Below are 22,231 nucleotides of genomic sequence, written 5' to 3' on the forward strand. Positions count from 1 at the left end.
CAAGCGTAGAGAATTCAAAGAGAACTCAGTCAAAACTTGGTGAAGGACAAGTCTCCCAAGGATGCAAGTAAATTATCAACTATTGTCATCATATCTTCATCAGTATGATGATGATTTTGCATTTGAGATCTAAATATCAAGCTGTACTTTGTTTCTGAGTCTGTGTGTGTGACGTTAATACACTGAGACCTATGACACGGTTCACAAAAACTCACACAAAATTTAACCTGACACCACTGACTTTTAAATTTGAATTTCAGGCTTTTTCTGGGCGACTCACAGCAGTGTGCGGACAACATATTTTAGCATGTTTTTTCTCCTGACTCAGTAATGCTGATGCTTTCACCTTCAACAAAATCTTGCAGGTTTAATTGAGAAGTAGAGCATGTTCACATACATCAAGACCACACAGTTTACACTATGTTCCAGGCACTCAGGGACTTTGACAGAAACTGCGGTTTCCTCAGAAAAATATTCCTAATGCTGCTGCATGAATTGCCACCTGCAGGCAATTCTACCCATTCTGGATAAGCACACACAGAAGGGTGCTAGCTTTAGCACCGTGGCCCAGACCCTCGGAAAGAGACGGGCGTAGGGGGGTTGAAGGGGCTGAGAAAGGATCTACGCTATGAGGACTTTACAAGTGACAGTCTGTGTCTGCGGGGGCGGCTTTTAATGCCTTTGTTTTTATAGCACTCAAAGCAGGTGACAAAAGCAATATGTTGGCACTTCTTCCCACAGCTGCTGAGACGTCTTCCTCCCTCCAGAGCTCTTTAAAGCTCGTGTCAGAATCTTACCGCCTCATCCAAAAGAGAGTTTTGCGAGTATCTACCCTTCGTTTGTAGCTCTGGCCCGCAGGGGGGAGGTTAATGTCGTGCATTGCTGCGCTGTTTATCTGCTTGTTTGTTTGTTTGTTCACTTTCAGGGCTGGGAGAAGTTAGCAGAGGAAGAGGCGCGAACTGGAACTGCCCCCGGAGTGCCTCTGTCAGCTTCCCTCACGCAGCTAACGTTCGTGATGCTGGCAGTGTAACAAACTCGCACACGCACACACTCTACCACTCCCCAATCCTCCCCCACCAACTCCCTCTGGCAAAGTGAAGTACATTAGCCCTCCTAGTCCACATACTAGGAGAGTACAGAAGTGGGCTGTGGGAGGGGGCAGGGTGGGGATGTAAACGCTTGCATGGCATACGCAGGCGGTCAGGTGCAGTACACTCTCCCGTGAGGACGAGAGCAGTGTGATGTCACCATCTGCGTGTGTTTGCTTTTTGCCCTCTATCGCTCTTACACACACGCAAACTCTTGCTTACAGTAGGCTAACACATATACATAGACGTGCACTTATTAACACACAAGCCACTCCACAGCTTAGCTTTTTCCATGAGGCCAAAAAAAAACAAACAAAAAAAAACAAGTGCTTCCTTCAAGGGCACTGCTCACACACATGCACTGCAACACAGGCATAGGCAAAGGCACATTTAGGTAGGTTAACCAGGCTTAAACATCAACATGATCACTTACTATACTACAGTTAGTTCCAAACTCGCAATGTGATTGGCTGGGAGGCAATGTATGAGTACTAGTATCACTCGATTATGGCAGTATGTCCATATTTCGATGTACTGCAGGGTTCTGTATTAGGCCCACTTTTATTTTCATTGTAAATGCTACCATTAGGTCTCATTATTTACAAAGCATGGCGTCAGACTTCATAGCTAAGCAGATGATACACGGTTATATACCTCGGCAGAGACGGATGATACTAGTGCTTTAAATTAACAAGTCTGTGTAGTATCAACAAGTGGATGAATCTTTTCACAACCAGACTGCTGTAATGCATCACAGGATTACACGAAACCATAACTGATAGAGTGCAACATGTTCAGAACGCTGCAGCCTCAGTATTAACGCAGTGGTTTTAGCATCATTATATTAGCTGCCTGTTTAATTCAGAATCAATTTTAAAATTCTTTTACTGGTTTTTAAAGCTCTTAACAGGTTAGCACCTTCACACGAACTGTTCCAGATCAGGTCTTAAGATCTCCAGGAGCTGCTTTGTTGAACGTTCTCAGAATTAAGCATATAAAGACTGGTAAGGCAGCATTGTGCTACTATGCACCAACAATGTGGAACTCTTTACTTATTGGTATCTGTCAGGTACTTACCTGTACTAGATTTCAAAATCATTTTTATTTAGTTAAGCATTTTATTAGTTTTGTGTGTGTATTTCCAACTCTAATTTATTCATTTTAACTTTTTATCTTTATTTAAATTTAAATCCTTTTTTGATTTCTCCATTCCTTTTATCTTTTATTTATCAAGTTTTCTTTTAATCCTATGATAGGCAATGAAGGGTGATAAAGGAGTGCCTATTTATTAAATGAGGATAGTCACTTTTTAATGCCAATGCATTAAAATAAAGGAGTGCCTATTTAGTAAATGAGGATAGTCACTTTTTAATGCCAATGCATTAAAAATAAAGGAGTGCCTATTTAGTAAATGAGGATAGTCACTTTTTAATGCCAATGCATTAAAAATAAAGGAGTGCCTATTTAGTAAATAAAGGAGTGCCTATTTAGTAAATGAGGATAGTCACTTTTTAATGCCAATACATTAAAAATAAAGGAGTGCCTATTTAGTAAATAAAGGAGTGCCTATTTAGTAAAAGAGGATAGTCACTTTTTAATGCCAATACAGGGTTTGTGATGGCACAAATGTTAGTAAATCTGCACTTAGAGGCAAAAAATTGATACAAATAGGTGTGTTCTTCAGGCTCTGTGTCTTACTATTAGAGAGACCTGAAAGAGAATTTAAAAATATTGTTGCTGTTGGGACAAAGCCTTATACAGAGAAGGAAAAAAACAACATTCTTGACTTTGAATGGAAGTTAATGGAACAGGACTTTTTTTTCCAAGCAATTTTGGACCACTTTTACTAGTCCATTCATCATGAAAATTTAATACAACGTAAAAAGCAGCTGGTATTTTCAAATGATTTCCAAGATTACCAAAAAGACAAAAATGAAGATAGAAGATAGAAGAAGGTTTTGTCCTGACAGCGACGATAGGCATTTTCATCATGCAAATGATTAACTAATTGCAGCTGAGTCATCAAGAAGGTATATTGGAATCAATTTTTTTTAATCGAATAATCAAGGCAGGCTTAAATATAAACTGACCTGATTATCCACTTTAAATCCATTTCTCTCTTTTTAAAGTGCTCAAGGAGCACAATTCTCCATTTGTGTACATGTTTATCTCTGGCAGTCTATTACTTGGAATTGTGCGGGGTGATTATCCCACTGCTCTCAGTTCCCACACTCTCTCTCTGGTAATAAGCCTCTCTAAGGCCAATCATCATGGAATCATTGTGACAAGAGTGTGTGTTCAAGCATGTGTTTGTTGTGTAACTGTAGGACTTTCCAGCTGTTTGTAGGAGCAATCATCCACCTTCGGGCACTCCTTTAATTAACCACAGTTTTGGTGAGTGTATGTGTGTAAGCCCATTTGTGGAGGTCTAGCACCATCTATGGCCATCAGCGGTGGTGCAGATAAATAGAAGTCAAGTCATACTTGATATCACTCAAAACTGAACTTGAATGTACAGCACCAATGACCCGGCTACACCAGTCCATTCATAAACAAGATAAATATAAAACTAACCTAGGGACGCACCAATATGAGAACTGGGGGACCAATACTAATATTCAATATTTTTAATGTACTTATATGTCGATGCTAATCTGACTTTATTGCGCACCCCTAACCTAAATGTTTAATAGGTTGCAAATGCATTCAACACGAATAGGGCTGTCAAATGCTGGAATCAATTCAAATAAATTATAATAAAGACTGCAACATATTATCAACATTACTGATAACACTGATAATGAAAAATGTTGGCAATGAATTAAGGAATTGATTTACATCACATGACTGAAAGAGGGAAATACAGGTAGTGGAGACTGCAGTACAGAGACCTTCATGACCCAAAAAAAGATGGTTTTCTGTGTGATGTGTAAAACCGAGCTTAGCGGCCGCAGCAGCACGACGGTCAGGCGTGAGTATGCGAGAGAATATACACTGAATCCATGACAGAAACTCGACACACAGAGATGCTAATATCTTATTAAAACTGCAGTCAGAAATAAAAACTGTGCATTCTTGTCTGCTTTTCAGCTGACTCTGTTCCAGTTTAGCAGACAGCATAAGCAGCACTGGCTGAAGGGATGAGCTGCATTCTCAAAGCATTTAGCAGGGCCACTTGTACACTAATGCATACAGACTGCTGCTTTATGTGTGATGTAACTACTTTAGGTCTCCGCATCAGACATGGCTGATGACTAGACTGTTTGCGTATGATCTGTAATATCACATTTCATTACGTGTAATTGACCACACAGAAGCTTTTTAGTGTATGTTTTAATGTATTATTATTCATTAGAGGAGAAATACAGAAAACCAGCCTATGCTGGACTTGAATGCTGTTCCTTTATTGTTTCAGCATCTTCCAAAAAGTAGACGCAATGCAGAAAAACTGATGCCGTGACCTTGACAGCCTTTTATCGATATAAGAATAAGAAATTAGGGTAGGTGTTCTGTTTTTATTAATCCTTGAATTTTTAATTTGCTAGTTGAAACACTGAGACTAATATCTGCAGGTCTTCACTTCCCAACTAATTGATTAATAGGAGTCACAGTGGACCAACTAATCGATCGTTAGTTGCACGCCTAATTTATAATAATACTCAGATTAGAGTCTATTCTCAGATTGGTTCACCCCTAAAAACTTGGCACATTGTTTTTATTGTCTGTATTACGCTACTGTGTAAACATTTCCTTCAAATCACATTCACTTTTCTCTACATGGTGTATTTTTAAAACAATTCTGAATCGTAGCAAAGAATCCAATCACATTATGGCGATATTAGAGATTTAATAGTGGACTGAATCATTTCCTAAAAAATTGGATTTGAATCAAACTGTGGTGAGGTCAGAGATTTACACTCACAGAAATGTATAAAACTTTCAGAAATGGCAAAATGACACAACCTGCATGTCATACGTATCCATTCCACAATCCATGTCACGCACAAATTTGCTCCGGCCAGGCCAAAAATGTGGCTTATGAGTGTTTAATTATGTTTTAATTGCTTCTCATATGATCAAGTGAAACATTTCCTAATCTTTAGCCAAAAGCTGAAGAGATCAAAGTCTGCGCTAATCAGATGGACCACAGAATGTCTGTGTGTGTGCTCACCTCTATGATTTGTTTGTGCGTGTCCTCAACTGAGCAAGAGTATGACTGGATAATCTCCTTCATATGCTGGATATGGCTTTCCTCAATGTCCTGGAATTTCTGTCCACAAACACACATACAAATACATTTATGAAACAGAGATACACTTTAAAAAAAACCCAGTAATCACTTTATTCACCCATTTTCCACGTCTCAGCGGGACCATGGTAACAGTTACTCAACTTTTCTACTCTACTTTATAGTATCTGACTAACTGCTGAAAAACCTCAAGGGAAGTTATGGACATAATGGAGGTCATTTAACTTAAGAATTACAATCAGGGCTGTCACAATCCATCATATTAGTAACTGTTTATTATGCTGATTGCTTAGACCAGGGGTGTCTGGAGGGGCCATAGCGCAATGTTCGTTAAGGGATGAGGGCCAAAAAGACAAAACAACAGAAAAAATGTGAGTAGGCTTAAATTACACAATATTTTGTTACTGTTTTGTTGGTAATTTCTTGGCAGGCCACTAACAGCAACCCTGGCTTAGGTGATTTATCAAGTAAAGTTTAGTTTAAAAAAAAACAAAACAAAACAAAACAAAAAAACACAACAACAAGAAAAAGATCATTCCAAACCATTTAATACTTTTAATACTATAAAAAGTGTAAAAAGCCTTTAAAAAGTTTCATTATAGAAAAATATAAAAGCACTATGTGGTAAGAATTCCATGTGCAGCACTAAATTGCATTTATAAAGCAGTAAGCATTTTCGAAAAAATACAAATAATATTAATACAATAAGTACTGATTTTATGTATCTCAATGTATTTGCTTCTCTGTTTCATAACACCAATGATATGTCTCAGTAACACGTTTTCTGCCTTCTATTATCTACCTTCATCAACTCAATGAATGAAAACACACGAAATTCACACTATGTCTGTAACGATGTAAACATATTATGGTGAAACTTAACGACTGTAGAAAATAATGGCGATTAGCTCAAATAATTGTGATCAGATGATTATGTAATGACTCTGAGAGTGTGACAGTACTGTGCAAAAGTCAGAGACCCTTGATTTACTGAATTTCCCGTCAAAATGACCATTAAGTACAAGTTATTAATTTTTCATTTGATATTTTAGTTTTTGAGGCTTCTTCGTCATTTTCTGTTAAATAGGTTTTCCTGCTTTTTCCTAAAAATGAAAAATGAATGATATGTATTGGTATGGATTAAATAAATAAAATTTGGAGTAAATAAATGAAGGGTTCCCTCTGACTTTTGCACAGCAATATGTCCAGGATCGCTTATCATTTCTCAGTTAATAAGCACAAAATCAGATAATTAACACTAATAATAATAATAATAGTAATAATATGTAATCAAAGCATTAGTTCCCTTCGCCAACCAGCGTGTGTGAAAGTGATCCCTTTTTTGCTGCTGGCACTTCCTGTAAAGCATCTGTTTGGGTGGTCTGAGAACACACAGCAGAAATAAAGAGGTCTGTGTGTGAGAGAAAGCGGTTGCATAGCTGATCTCATGTTTACGCTCCTCTCAGACTGACAGTTAGGGTTTGGGCAGACAACACATGAGGAGCAGAAAGGAAACGGGTGAAAGCACGAATATATGAGTGGAAACAGGATAATTACAGCATGAAGATGAGCATGCGTGACCACAGAAACACGTGTGTGCGCGTTTGGGAGAGCGTGTGCGTCTGATTTTGATATAGACTATCAAATCATCTCAGATGGTTCCAATTCTGAAGACCACATTGCTCCCATTACGGAGGAAAAAACACAACCCGCCTATGATATACAAACCAACACAAGCACGGACACACACGCACACACACACACACACACACACACACACACCATTCTATACACACGCATACCTGTGCAGTCTCCGCCATCTTTTGCTCAAATTCCGTCTTGGTGCTGGCGTACTTCTCCACGTAGGACTTGTACACCTCTGTGGCTTTCTTCACCTTCACTCCAGCCTATTAGATCAAATTGGGGATGTTTATGATTAATCAATTAACAATTAATAACAAATAAACAGCTGTTAAACAAAAAGGCCCACAATATGTGTACAACTGTACATATCATAGCTTTTATTTCATAACTAATATTACTCTACAATAACTGTGTATTGGAACGATGCATGGAAGGATATACACATATATTCATACACATATATTGTGTATATATTTAGCATCTAATGTATAATATTATATATATATATATATATATATATATATATATATATATATATATATATATATATATATACACACATATATATACACACATACAGGAGAAGGAAAAAACCTACTTTACTTTTAATGCAAGTCAATGGAACCAGAATTTTTTTAAGTCATTTTGGGCCGTTTCTTTTGGTCCACTAATCATAAAATTTACATACAATATAAAGGGCAACAGTCATTTTCAAATTATATCAAAAACTAAAAAATGACAAAAATGGAGATACGAGGTTTTCTTCGACAGCAGCGATATATTAGTTTATTTTAGTCACATATTTTTGGTATATTTAAGGACTACAAGGGGGCTACACACCTAAGATTTTGACTCACCTACACATCACGTGTAAATGTAACGTGACAAACGTGATTCGATTTGATTTCTGTACTTTACTATTCCCCCCACCCCACGACGTCCACCTACAATATTTGGGGTGTAATGTTCAAAAAGGAGCCAAAAATGAGATTTTGGAACCAGAATGTTTTCAAACACTGCTCAGCCAATCAGATTTCAGAACAAGAACTATTCGCTTTATAATTGATATAAGCTTGTCGGTTAATGGTTACTTGTCGACTGATTATGGTCAGGTATCGGTCAAAAGAATGTATCAAAATTTGCATACCTAAAACAAATCAAATTTTATTTATGTAGCACTTTTCATGCAAACACTTCAAACTGGACAAACTGACGCACTTAAGATGAATAACAATAAACAAACAAAACAAACAGTTAACTTTATCAACTTTTCTCTGTCTGTATACGAGAAGATATTAAAGGAAGCAATTTGATCTGAGACTGGACTTTGGAAAACATTCTGGGCCTGATGTGGGCCAGTTTCTGGCTCAAAATGGATCAATTCAGCCTGCGTGTTTTGTACAAAGCCTAATTGCGCAGTTCATGAGAACTGCTGCTAACACATCATTGGACAGCTGAACACACTTGGAGGAGAACGTTAACCCTCAGTTCCTTTACAGCTAACAGATGCCTGCGCTGGCTGCGGGGGATGGCTGAAGCAAGTAATCAGGGATTAAACTCGCAGTCTCCTGATGATGGGGCCAATGCTTAGACTGTTGCGCCATTCAAAATGTGGGAGGGTCGTGCACTAAGGACACAGAGATACGACACGTGTGGCTGATTACATATTCCACTCCGTTCACTGAAGTTGGAGCAACTCGCAGTGGCCAGTTTTGCATTGATTGTCCTCCAGCTCTCAAAACCAGGCATACATTTGAGTGCTGTTGAGAGATTTCCTTTAACAACCGCAGCAGACACAGCGGTCAGACAGAGGCATAAGCCCTGAACATGCGGTGAAAGAATGTTTACCATCAGAATAACCCTGCTGAGAGTCTCAGGATTCAAGTGTACGAGGAGAGGCAGCGTAAAACACACCGTGATGCAGCTGCAATATGTACTCACAGGAGTGTTATTGTTTCACAAACTCTTAACCAAAGCAAAATAACTCCAATAGAAGTTTTATTAAAGCCACCTTTATTAACATTTCTTCATAATCAAACTTTCAAATTTCACTCTTTCGTCTCGAGCTTGTTGACGGCCTCGCATTTCATCCACTTTTAAACCCTGTGTCTCATGAGCATCAGTTAGTTGGCAGGGCTAGACGTAGTTAATGTGATAAGTTGCAGTCTGAATATTAAATTCAAAATGCAGGCACATTTCGCTCATACATCTAACACTCAGAGTGCAATCAACATTTCAACATTAAACTGATGAAGATATGATGACAACAGTAGATAATTCAACCATATTCTCGGAATACACATCCTTTACCAAATTTTGACTGAGTTCTCTTTAAATACTTTTTCAACGTGTATGGAAACGTCAGATTCATCCACTTGGGGAAGGGGTCTGAAGCTCAACCGAGCTAAAAGTGCCCTTCTGCATGTTGCATACAAATACACATTTCCGCCAGAGAGGTCAACAAATCCCCAAAACGTAGGTAGTGCAGCTTTAACTTAACTTAAAAAATATATATAATAAAAAATAACAATAGTTGCTCGTGGCACGATGAAAAGCTTGGACATCCTATAAAGTGTGTCTTTGGTAGCCAGTTAGGAGTCTTTCTGTTCTTGTTTCAGGAACTTTTACCCACTGTTCTTTGCAGAACTCTTCCAGCCTGTAATATTCTTGGGCCATCTTGCACACACAACATGTTAAATATCTACCCAAAGACTTTCAATGATGCTCAAGTCAAGGGACTGTGAGGCCCATTCTAAAAGCTTCAGCTCTCATATTTCACCATGAAATAGGTCCATACAGTAGACATTTATCTCTTTGTTAATTTCTGAAAACACACATGATAACAAACGATCACAAAAGAATTGGGCTTAATTTAGCTGATACTCGATCCATAGTTTTGGAGGTAGTTTAGTTAGTCTGCATCTAATGTCACCTTTACTCTCATTTTACCTAAACAGTGTTAGTGGTGAGAGGTCGTGTGACAATGTGACTATTAATTTATGCTGTTTTATTGTGATGTACATCAGTGGTAAATAAAATAAAACAAGCTGCATAAAAATATTTGTGGCATATTTTTTTTTGATAGCATAACCATGTAATTGACCATATTAATCAGCCAAGAGAGGTATCGGTTAGGCCCTTGTATGTACCTTGTCGAGGTCTCTCTGTGTGGCTCCCTCCTTGCGCATGCGTTCCAGCTCCAGGGTCTTGCTGTTGTAGTTCTCTTTGCTCTTCTGCAGGGCCTGCGAGACACTCTGGATGTTCTGCACTGCTTCCAGTGTGGACGCCACTTCCTCTTTAGTCTGCCAGAGACAGAACAACAGCAGTGAGCTTCCAGACTAAGATTCAGTAAAGACTTAGAGAAGGAAGGTATGTTTCAGAAAATATTTTAGCAAAATAAGAAGATGCTGCCTTCGAGTTGTGTCGGAAATATCGTATGTAAGAGATGAGAATATGAACACCAGTTGAAGTTGAGAGCGAGTCAGCAAAAAAGCAATGGCGGCCACTGATGGTTGTTTTGTAAACTGGTTTTATTTCAGTTATTCCGCAGCCACACGAGCCCTGCAAGCACACACAATAAATACAAACATGTGTGATGTAATATAAACTTCTCCCACTGCCTATAAGGTCATTAGCCAACCATGTGCGGAGGCCTTAAGGTGGCATATCTGCTTTTTGCAAATGATGATTTCCTTTCGGTTCCATTGCAAGGATGCCTTCAGTGCCCACCAGAGCGGTCTGCAGCTGAGTGTGCAACAGTTGGTATGCGAATGGCATGACCCTTCCAGGTAAGGAAAAAGGACCTGCCCCAGGTGGAGGAGTTTAAGTATCTCAATGTCTTGTTCACGAGTCATGGGATCAGGGATCGTGAGATCGGCCACAGGCTGGGACGGGCGGCAGCAGTAATGCAGTCACTGTACCGGACTGTAGTGGTGAAGACAGAACTGAGACATAACGCAAGACTCTCTGTTTACCAGTCCGTCTACATCCCCACCCTCACCTATGGTCATCAGCTTTGGGTAATGACCGAAAGAATGAGACCACGGATACAAGCCGCGGAAATGAGCTTGATTTCAGAGTGGCGGGCTACACTCTACTGAGGAGCTCAGTCATCCAGGAGGAGCTCAAAGATGAGCCACTACTCCTCCAGATGTGGCTCCAGGAGCCAGTTGAAGTGGTTCAGGCCTTAGTTTAGAATGCCACCTTGGTGCCTCCCGCCTGAGGTTTTTCAGGCACTGCTGACTGGGATGAGACCCCTCCAATGAGCTGGAGCAAGCTGTGGGGGAAAGGATCGCCTGGGATTCTCTGCTTTCCCTATTGCTACCGTGACCCTAGCTGGATCAAGTGGTTTAAGAGGATGAATGAAAATATAAACTTTAAGTAAAACACCATGTCTGTCATGTTTCAGACCAAAACCACTTGAATGCATATAATGTCGTACTTACGATCTTCAAAGCTGTAAGCAGGAAATTATGAGGAGGACTAAGAGGCAGCATAAGATGGCTAATGAATGAATGTTTGTTAGTAGGAACTAGCTAGCATGATAGCATTTGCATTATGCACAATGAGTTGTCTTTCATTATTAGCAACATTAGCAATTGGGTGACGGAAATCTAAAATTAAAACTGACCAGTTTTTTTAAATTTGTTAGATCATGTGCCTGGTTAAATAAATACCACGGTATGGAAGGAAAATGCGTTATGATTTCCAATTCACAATGACTTTATACTGCATTCTTATCAAGTAGGAACTGGGAATTTTCCAACTTTCAAGTAGGAAAAATCCATTTAAATGTCCCTCAAACTTGCAATTCCCACTCGGAATGTCAGACTTTATCAAGAGCTCTGACTTGCTGATCCGTGATACTCATTTCAACATGGCAGCAGCCACTGAACAACAACTAATGGCAGGTTTTCAGTGTTTTATACCAACCTTTGAGTTTCTGTTTGTGTATGATATGCTACTCATGTATAATGTTGACAAACACATGGGCATACATGGATAATTGTAAGGTTAAGGCCTTCTGTGCAAGAGTTTGAATGAAACTGCATGCTTTCACATAATTCTAGGGTCATATATTAATGGTGAATGGCCATAGCCTTCATCCACATTTTAAACATAACGAAGCACTAACCAAACAGCTCTTTAATTCAACTGATAGCACTTTTAAGAGCTTTTAATATGCACACAGCAGCCAAAAGCACTAACTTACTGTGAGCATCCTTTTTTCCCCTCGACCTCAAGCAGCTGAAGCAGGAGATGCCGAGCTCCCAGTTGTCATGCATGCAGCATTAAACCAAGACATGAACAAATGGAAACGCTCTACTGATCTTCCACTTTGGTTAGCTTTTAGAACTAGCCTTAGACATAACCAAGCCCTCCTGCACCAAAACATCAAAACATCCACCAGAACACTCCCAACTACTTTGTAATCAATCACACTGCGGTAATGGTTGCGCCCTCATTTTAGTCATATTGAGCACATGGAGAATTTGGCAGTGCTACTCATACATACTTCTTTGCAGTGATTTAATGTGCCCACAGATCTCTCTGAAATAAACAGCATTTCTTTGATTATAAGCAAGCATCTGCGTTAGTTATATTCTGCCCTATACGACTGATGGAAATGACACTCTGTTAGGAACTGGCCACAACCAGACAGAGGTAAATGGAGGGAAATGTTTACAAAGCATCACTTGTGCAATTTTCAAAGCCTTTCCATGCATATTAGGCTTGTGAAAGGAAAAAGAAATTCTAAACATGCAGAGGTTAACTTAGCCACAGGCGGACAACAGAGAAAGTGGCCAGAGGCCACTTCCATTAGTGCACTTTTAGCAACAACAACAGCATGAGGAACATAACATAATAGTGTATCAGTATCAGTAAAATACCTCCTGCGTGTGTTAGTGATTATTCTCTGTAAATAAAAAATTAAACCCCCCTTCCAGTGTATCCTCTGACTATTTGGACCAGAGGTGCTGCACAATGTCTAAAATGAAAAGAATTTTTTAATAGCTTCTTCAGACCTTAGCAATGCACACAAACTCAACTATGATATATGCCCCATCAATAAGGGGTCACAAATTCAATCCTGGGATGCCACAGCCGTCCGAGGGTTGAGGGACACATCCTAAAACATGTATATACATTATAAGAGGTTTGCATGACATTTCTATCAGATATTCTCCACAATTTGCAGGTTTCGTCCACTAGCTATCACAAGATGCTACTAAACTGGACAAAGGCTAGCACATACTTCCTCAGAGAAGTCAGCCACCGCATCTTTTCGAACTGCTGTTAAAGCAACGTCATTCGACAACTCAACACTCTTGAGGAGAACGCTAACCAGTAATTCTGTATACCAGCTATTTCTAATAGTTTTATAACTCGTGGGAACCCTGTTGGACCTTACAGTGGGCCTGAAGTGAGAGGCCTATTGAAGAATCTTTTTCAAGAATATAAAAACAATCTGGCTGCAGTCAAATGCTCATCCTGTGCAACTGTACAGCTTTCAAATAATTAGCAGGACACTAGGAAGCTGTAAACAAACATCAAGACATTTTTGATGTGTCCAGAATGACAAAGAGAGCTGAGAAGACTCTGAAATGAGAAAGAAAGCTGGGTAACATCATGAGTTAAGTTTTAATAAATGGATCATATTTTAAAACTGCAAATTAAATCTCAAGGCAACCTGACAAAAAGACATAGTACAATATATTTAATAAGTAGATAATTACAGAATATTATTTAGCACTTTATTCACTTCTGAAGAAGTCAGGAAGTATTTAATAAAACATTTGAAATATGTTTTGGCTAAAAGCCAATAGTCAAGTTTTGACATGTCTTGAAAAGTTATGTATATGTATACACATTATCAAAAGGGTTGTGCCTGATTTCCCCCCCTTTTCCTTTTGTACAGTTGAATAGCTTCCTCTGTATAGTTGCACGCACAGTTCATGCAAGAGTCAGACACCATCCTTTATTGATTTAAATGTCCAGGTAAAACAGTCATTACGTAAAAGGTATTCACTTTTAAGTGTCAATAAAAAAGCAGAAAAGTTTGCTTTCAGTTTTTCAAAGAAATCTGCGGGGATATTTTTACACACCTCCAAAGTTCAGTCTTAAAAAAACACATCCTTTCAGACTCATAGTGTTGAGTTGTCCTCTCGCAGTGGAAGGATGGCCAGAAACACCTGTAGATTTTTTCAGATCTGAATCAAGAGTGGAGCTTGATTTTCTCCTCTCTCTCAAAGACAAACTAGAAATATCTTCTAAACAACAAATATGAAAAATGACTGGAATTGAAATAAAGTTAAGTATCGAAATAAGACAATCTACCAAAAGGAAAGAAACAGACTGCATTTGGGCCTAATACAAAAGCAGGAGACAGAGAGGGAAAGAAGGAGAGAAAGGGACGTGAAAAATAAGAGGTGCGTGTGTGAAAGAGTGAAAGGGAGGCGTGAGAAACTGTGAGTGAGATGAGTTCGGAGGTGCTGAGAGAGATGCACTTGCACGAGTGCACACAAACACACAGACACACTCAGCTCTAATTCAAAGACAATGTTTTATGTCTTATCAGGCCACTTGGCTGAGCCTGGCTCATGTATTTAATATGACCCGTCGCTGTAAGCTGCTGTCAGGATTTAAAACGCTCCTTCTCACTACACGCACACAAGACACAGCCAACTCCAGAGACTTTCCTTTTGCAGAGAAACAAATCAGTGCTCCATCCCTGCACTGGTGATTACTCTGAGCAAAATGAACAAACAAACCAGCTGAATCAAATGTGGCCTCAACAGCATTCTATAGCAGGTCATTCAGTGCCTTCAGCAGTATCAAACGGTAACACTACTAAAAATGTCTCAAAATGACAAAATTTAGAATAGGGTGTCAAAGATCTCATTTACATGCCCAAAACAAATATGTAAACACAAGAGCCAGTTTATGGGGAGCGCAGCCACCTCCTGTTCCTCTCTTTATACCAAAATGATGACTGCAAAATGCTAGAATAGACGTGAAACGGTAGTGCCGACAAGAGAGACCTCAATGAATTGGTGTGAGTGGAGCTAACTGGCTAAAAATGTTTCTAGCCATTTACAGCATTTATCTAAAAGTACTAGAACACCAAGGCCAATTCTTTTGTTTTTGCTATACACTGTAGACATTTGGGTTTGAGATCAAAAGATGAATCGGAGATGACAGATCAGATTTTCAGCTTTTATTTGTATCTAGATGTGATGAACAACTTAGAACATGTGCCTGACAGGTGTTTTTTGAATTTCATGGACAGATAAGACCACAATTAACCTTTGTGATGGAAAGGCCAGTATAGAAGAAAGAAAGGATCTGTTCATGATCCAAAACATACAAGCTAATCGGTCAAGCATGGTGGAGGTAGTGCCATGGCTTGGGCTTTCATGGCTGCTTCTGGAACAGGCTTACTGATCCTTACTGATGACCCACGATGGTAGAAAAAGAATGAATTCAGAAGTCTACAAAAACATTCTGGCTGCCAAATTACAGAGAATTGCATTTAATCTAATCAGGAGGAGCTTTATTAAGCAGCAAGACAACGACCCAAAACACACCGCTAACACAATAAAGGACTGCATCAGAAGAAAAAAGTGGAAGGTTTTAAACTAGCCAGGTAAATCACCAGACCTTAACCCAATTAAGCATGTGTGTCACCTGCAGAAGAAGAGACTGAAGGGGGGAAAAAAAAACTACAACAAAAACATACGTAACCAAACATTGCGTTATTTACTTTCATTCACTTTAAGATCTTTTCCTGTACTTTTGCTATGTGAAAGTTGGGTAGTTTGCCACCAAAGGTGACGTGCTGTAAGTTATTTAACACACATCTAAATGTATATATATATATATATATATATATATAATATGTAAAAATTTCAGGCAGCAGGACGCTAGCCTTACTGTTACTGAGTGCTGGTTGGTTGGGAAGTTGATCAGCATTTTCTCTGAGTAAAGCCGTTCAAACTCACTTATATCATGTGGGTACATGAGGCAATGTTAGAAGTCCTATAACTGGAGTTCAAAACACATGAGAGCAGTGTTGAAATATTTTATGCTATTCTGTACTGTAAAAACTAGAGCATTCGTCTGTATAAAAATGATTAAATATTTACAAACTACGATTTTGCACAAAAGCACCATAGGAACCCATTCATTTTGTACTTGTTTAGGAGCACCCTGTAGTGTCTGACCAATCTGGAAGACATTACTGAGCGGCTATTCTTCTCACTAAATGACTCAAACACACACAGTTTGTGGCTTTTTGGCCTTTTTGGTGTGTAAGTCATTTGGTTACTTTTCCCATGTTTAGGCCCAAACTCCAAAGTTCTTTATAGGAGTTCTTACATTTAAGGCAATGATGCTTATTTTTAGATTTTTGTATTTCCCCCCTATTGGAAATTTTCTGATAATACAACCTCTGAAAATCTCTCTTAACCTTCTCAAATTGCATCCCAAACAGTCTTCAATGAGGTTGTGCATTTTTGATGTGGTTTAGGACACAGTTTGACGTACTGTGAGCTACAAAGATGAATAAAACTTCACAGCTGAACACAGCAGGAAGCCACTTTAGATAATAAAGGTTTGGCTGAATTACGCCTCCCAAGAAGAACTCATCATGCAGGCATACTGATGTCAAATTACACAATTTCTTTTGTTTCTATTTATAAATTATATAATTACAATTTATGTTCGGTTAGAACATTTAAGGCAAACAGTTATTTATATTTTTTAAAAAAAACCACAACAGAAATTGCAAACATTTGCACGACATTGATGCGGTTTGAACTATTCCTTTAATTATGCCATCTAAAAGGCAACTGCACTGTCTGAACACCAAAGTTCACAATTAGCCAGCAACCAATCAACAATCCAATCCAGCATGCCCATGTCATATGCTACACTAATCCCACCTCGCAGCTCTAGTCTTTTTAGAAAGTTGTACAGCAGCTTAAACAGTGGTCATTTTTCGTCCATCATATTTAGTTCAAAATACTGTGAGAATGTCGATTGTGAACCCATCAAATTGTGGTCCAAGTGCATTGTCACACACTTAATAACTAAATATTTTGGATTGTTTTTTTAAATCTTGTTTCATTTCATGCATTAATAAATATAAACTCACATGTAGTGGTTACAAATATATTATAATCAAAGGCTAAATGTTAACCCCTATGAGTTATTTACAGCAGTAAGAAAAGAGTGGTGTAATTCAATATTTATTATTTCTCACTTTCTCAACAAGCTAAGAAATTCTGTTGATTCTAAACTTTTATTCAGGAAAATCACTGTTTAAGTCTGATGAAAATTTCCTGTTACATTTTACTGTTTTTAATGTAACATGCTGTCACATTACTGCTACTTTAACAATTTTGCTATGTTTTTGTCACCTCTTGACACTAAAACAGACAAAACTAGTCCAAAGTGCAATTTGAACCTAAAGAGCACAGAAAGAAATTGAAATGAAATGCATGGCCCTTAAAATGTGCTTTCATATAAAGTGCTGAGGCATTTTATTTTTAAGAAAATGCAGCATAATTGTAGCTGGTTATATTTCATTAAAGACTCCATATCCTACATTTTTCTTGTATTCTACTTACAGTGCTTGTGTGGTTTTATTTACCAAATCCAGTCACAATAATTCCTATGTACACAACCATTTTCCAACATTTTCTTATCCCTTAGAATTGAACAGGCTGTTGTGGTTACTGTGTCTTTAACACTGATATATGCAGATGAGTCCTATTCGGACTGGCTGTGCAGTATTCAAAAAGCAGTCTAGGCTGAAACACTCATTATAACTTTATCGTGTATGGGCGGGGCTGCAGTGCTGTAGGCTGAATAGGCATAGATATAAAAATGTTTTGGTCTTTGTGACATCAAAAGACAACTTCAAACAAGCTGTTTTTCCAGATTAAGGACTGCATGGAGCGGGAAGTGAATGGTACATTTTGAAACTTTAACAATATTTTTACATCACCCTACACCAAACTCTTTATGGCCCCTTTAAGCAAAGCAATGCAGTAATCCATTCTTCTAAATCACTTATTACAATGCCTGCTGTAAAAAGAGCTATAATAATAAAATGTCATATTTTTAAATTGAATTAAACTGAAAAGAGCTTTGGCCTTATATTTAACATTTAGGCCCAGATGTGATATATTTCCTATTCTGGAAGTGTTTCTGACTCATGTTTGGCCTCTAGTGGTTCAAATCTGTCAAAAACAGGGGAACGATGGCTGCAACTGCAGGAAGCAGTAACACTTTAATGCTGGACGTACTTCAACTGAAGCAGAAGTAACACAGTGATCAATCTCATTTCATTTAGCAGTGATTGAAAGCCTTCATGTCTTGGCATTTGGTCATCAAAGGCACATCAGGCTCAATAATAACTCACAGCGTGTAATAAAATTATACAGTAAAATAATACAGTCTCTACTAAGCAATCAAAGCTCTCGTTTTCCATTTAATGAATGCCAAGACAATATTACAGGCCTAATAATAAGTGAAGTAGTAAAAAAAGTAGGCAACTAACATTAGGATCGAGCAATATGGCCAAAAATCTAATCAAATTAAAATTGTCTATATTATTATATGCCCTTCCTAATTCTTAATTTAAGTCTGCTTAGTACTTTTAACTCTGAAGAAAACAAAAAGCATATTCTGGTTCGTTTGCTTTACTTTTAAAAAAAATCCACACTGCGAATGATGCGGGGCCTTTTCTTTGTTTACTCCTGAGCGGAGGTTCTCAAACTGGTCCTCAGGGACCCCTAGAAAGTCCACATTTTTGTTGTATTCCCTATGTTGCAAGGTTGGTCAGAGCAAAAACTGCTCTAGATACCTTTTTTACTCTGCATAATTTCAACACTAGCTAAAAAAAGGCACCGTTTTTTTTCTACGTGCCACATGCATCACACAGCAAAATACACTGAAATAAGCCATGAAAATCAACAAAAATTAAACAGAAAACCATGTAAAAACACTCTTTTTTAAAATTAATTAAATTCAATTAACGAGGAAATACTAGTTAAATATTCCATGCTGCAAACAGATCTCCTGGTTGGTCTACCAGGCCAAACTTTTGAAACTTTTTCCTAATCACAAGTCAGAATGCTGTCGAGGATAAACAAATATAACATGCACTTTTATAAATGATATTTTTATTGAGCGGAGTGACTGATGTGACCATTTACCCATCTGTAAAAAGGAATGTCTGTATAACTTTCTCGCTGCTCCACAGCATAAACACTGTCTGTATGAAAGGCCAGTGCGTTCAAGCTGTAGCGTTCACACTGCTCACACCACGCAAAGGTAGGATGTGTGAATCATGCATGAGGAACATAACAATATAATCATGTTAAGGAAAAATGTGTTATCTTGCAAAAACGTCTGATAAAGATCATCATTTTATCATCCAGGCCTAAACAGTACCTAAAACCGCCGCTCTGTAAGACACTCACAATGAAAGTGACGAATACGGAAACTATCGGTCATCATATCAGCCCTGGAATTCTCTATCAGCGATCACACACACTTTTAAGGCTTTTGACAAAACTAGTACCACAGGCGTGGCACAAATGATCAGTGACGGTTCAATACCTTCTTATGTGCCTTGGCCTGTTCGTCCACATACTTCTGAACTTCCTTGATGAGCTCTTGCAGCTTGCGCACCAGCTCCATGTGACAGGCAGCCAGTTTTTCTGTTGACACTTTAAACACATCCCATGCTGGAGCAAACGTCCTGCAGAGAGGTCACATTTTAAAGTCTTATGGAGATTAAGGACCACCAACACACCAAACATAATACCACAAGGAAGTCCGTGATCATTAAATATATCACAACATATTACAACACCAGCATTAATTGTTACAAAACACTTATATGACACAGATAAAGAAAAAAGTCTTTAAAATTAGGAATGCACAAGAGGAATTGGCAAGAATCAGCAGTTTTTTGTTCAAAACAAGTCAACTGCCAATTGATTCATTTTATTTTGGCTGATTTGTATTGCATATAAGTAGAGACAGGTAGTTGAATGCTGCTGCTATCTATACCTGTAATGTACATATATCATCCTATTATACTGTCATATGATGCCACCTTTGCCACAAGTAGGTTCAAGAAATTTCTGGCCTGCTAGACGTGCCCCAATGAACTGTAAGTGCTATTATTCTGAAATGGAAGTGTTTAGGTGCAACAACAGCTCAGCTTCAAAGGGGTAGACCACACAAACTCACAGAGGGGGGCTACCAAGTGCTGAAGTGCACAGCGCATAAAAACTGCCTATCCTATATTGCATAACTCAATACAGAGATCCAAACTGCCTCTAGAAGCAACACCAGCACAATAACTGTACATCGGGAGCTTCATGAAATGGGTTTCCATGGCTAAGTAACTGTGCACAAGCTTAAGATCACCATGTGCAATGCCAAGCGTCGGCTGGATTCTGGAGCAGTGGAAAAGTGTTTTCTTATGCTGTTAATACTGCAAGTAACTTTTTAATCATTATTTGATTGTGACTGCACAAATTAGCAGTTACTAAATTTGCAACCTCTAAAAAGATTATAATTTTACTGCACTTTTAAATGCTAACGAGGATTTGAATACCAGCATATTTTAGATTAGAATGAACTAGTTTAGAGGTGGAGTTTATCTAATTCATTATTCATTACACCGATTTTCAATGTGACAGCCCAGCTGATGTAGTTACATACTACAAACATGCCCGTAATGTGAAAGCCAGTGAATGAGACGTGATCATGTTGTCAAGACAACCTTAATTATTTGAGCTCCAGTTCCTGGTGAAAGACTTCTTGCTTTATTTGTGTGTGAAAATCAAGTAAGTTTGAAGTACTTACCAGTGCGACAGTAATTAGAATGATAACCTATATTATCAACAATGCTGACATTAGTAATGTTATAGTGTGTAGCAAGGGTTCTTCAACTTTTTCAGAGTGCGCCCCTTTTTTTAGGGGGAAAATTATTTAGTGATTCTCCGCCTTTCCCTCCCCCTGCCCCTGGCACCAGTATACACATTACAGAAACTACAGAAAAAATGAAACAGTAGATCTAGTCACTGAGTGGCATGATTGGGCCTTCACTTCTTAGCTAGCACTTACACACAAACTACAAATCTTTACCCCCACACTGAAAAAATGCTTCAAGTTTAGCACTCAATTTATAGTTTAGTCCAATCAAGAACCTTCCTCAGTAATGAGCACACCCTATCAATTCATCATCGACATAAAGCCATAGCCACAGGCTGCTGCCTCAATACTTTCTTTGTGGGGTGGAGCAAAAGTCAGGAGAGCACCAGTGGTCCTGATTTGAGGTGGTTTTGGAAGGAACCACAGGTTTAAATGAACTTGCCACCCCCCTTGAACACAATATGTACATGCACAGACATGCTTACCCCAACTGTGAGAAGTTGCTGGCAGATTTGGCCAGTTTGGTCATCGATCTGGAGTATGTCTCCTCGATGGTAGCCCTGCAGACACAGCAAAAACATTTTGTAAGCATTCACATTTAAAATGAAGTGAAATCTTTTAAATCCTCCTGACTGAATCTATAGAATAGAGATTTTAAAGAAAATACACTCATAAAATCCCATAAACCCATTTTACTGTTGTACAGATGTCTATGGAAAACATCTGATGGAAGAAATACGTTGCTGCATGAAACACGTTGCTGCATGAAATTTGAATGTTCAAAAAATATATTTATAAAAAAAAACATTACATACAGAAGCACATGCATCTATGCCATGCTTCCTAACAGTGACAGGACACAAATGTTGGTTTAGCAGTGCAGAGGATGAGTGAATAATTCATCTGTCGTTTGCTGTAGATGGAAACAGGCTGACAGTGAGCACTGCTGGGAGCAACACACATACAGAGACAATGGGGCAAAAAAACAGGACCACACATGAGACGGATGTGGGGGGATACAAAGCTGGCTTGGGTCATAAGGGTCAGCAACATAAAAGAAGTGCGCACACAAAGATGGGTGGGCAATGTGACAATATTTATCATTGTTGTGCTAAATTACATCACATCACAATACAATGCGATTACTGAGTATATTGTGGATATTGTTAGTACTCAAAGAACATTGTTTCATTACAAAAAGAGCATAATTAGCTTTGTTTAAATGGATACATATTAACCCTTAAACGTCAAATTTGCGCAAAAAAGTATGATTTTTATCGCCTTTAATAAC

At 38.5% G+C, this 22,231-nt stretch overlaps 1 protein-coding gene across 2 annotated transcripts in view; it reads right to left on the reverse strand.

Annotated features, from left to right (window-relative positions):
* fcho2 (FCH and mu domain containing endocytic adaptor 2) overlaps positions 1-22,231 on the reverse strand; it is a 101,484-nt gene that overhangs the window by 47,447 nt on the left and 31,806 nt on the right. For both annotated transcript variants that reach the window (XM_036579956.1, XM_036579958.1), the window contains exons 3-7: positions 21,426-21,500; positions 19,612-19,753; positions 10,131-10,283; positions 7,140-7,244; positions 5,260-5,358 (exon numbers count right to left, since the gene is read on the reverse strand). In XM_036579956.1, coding sequence (XP_036435849.1) covers positions 5,260-5,358; positions 7,140-7,244; positions 10,131-10,283; positions 19,612-19,753; positions 21,426-21,500 — 574 coding nt within the window. The remainder of the gene's footprint in view (positions 1-5,259; positions 5,359-7,139; positions 7,245-10,130; positions 10,284-19,611; positions 19,754-21,425; positions 21,501-22,231) is intronic.

Source organism: Colossoma macropomum, unplaced genomic scaffold, assembly GCF_904425465.1.
Source record: "Colossoma macropomum unplaced genomic scaffold, Colossoma_macropomum, whole genome shotgun sequence".
Classification (NCBI taxonomy): Eukaryota; Metazoa; Chordata; class Actinopteri; order Characiformes; family Serrasalmidae; genus Colossoma; species Colossoma macropomum.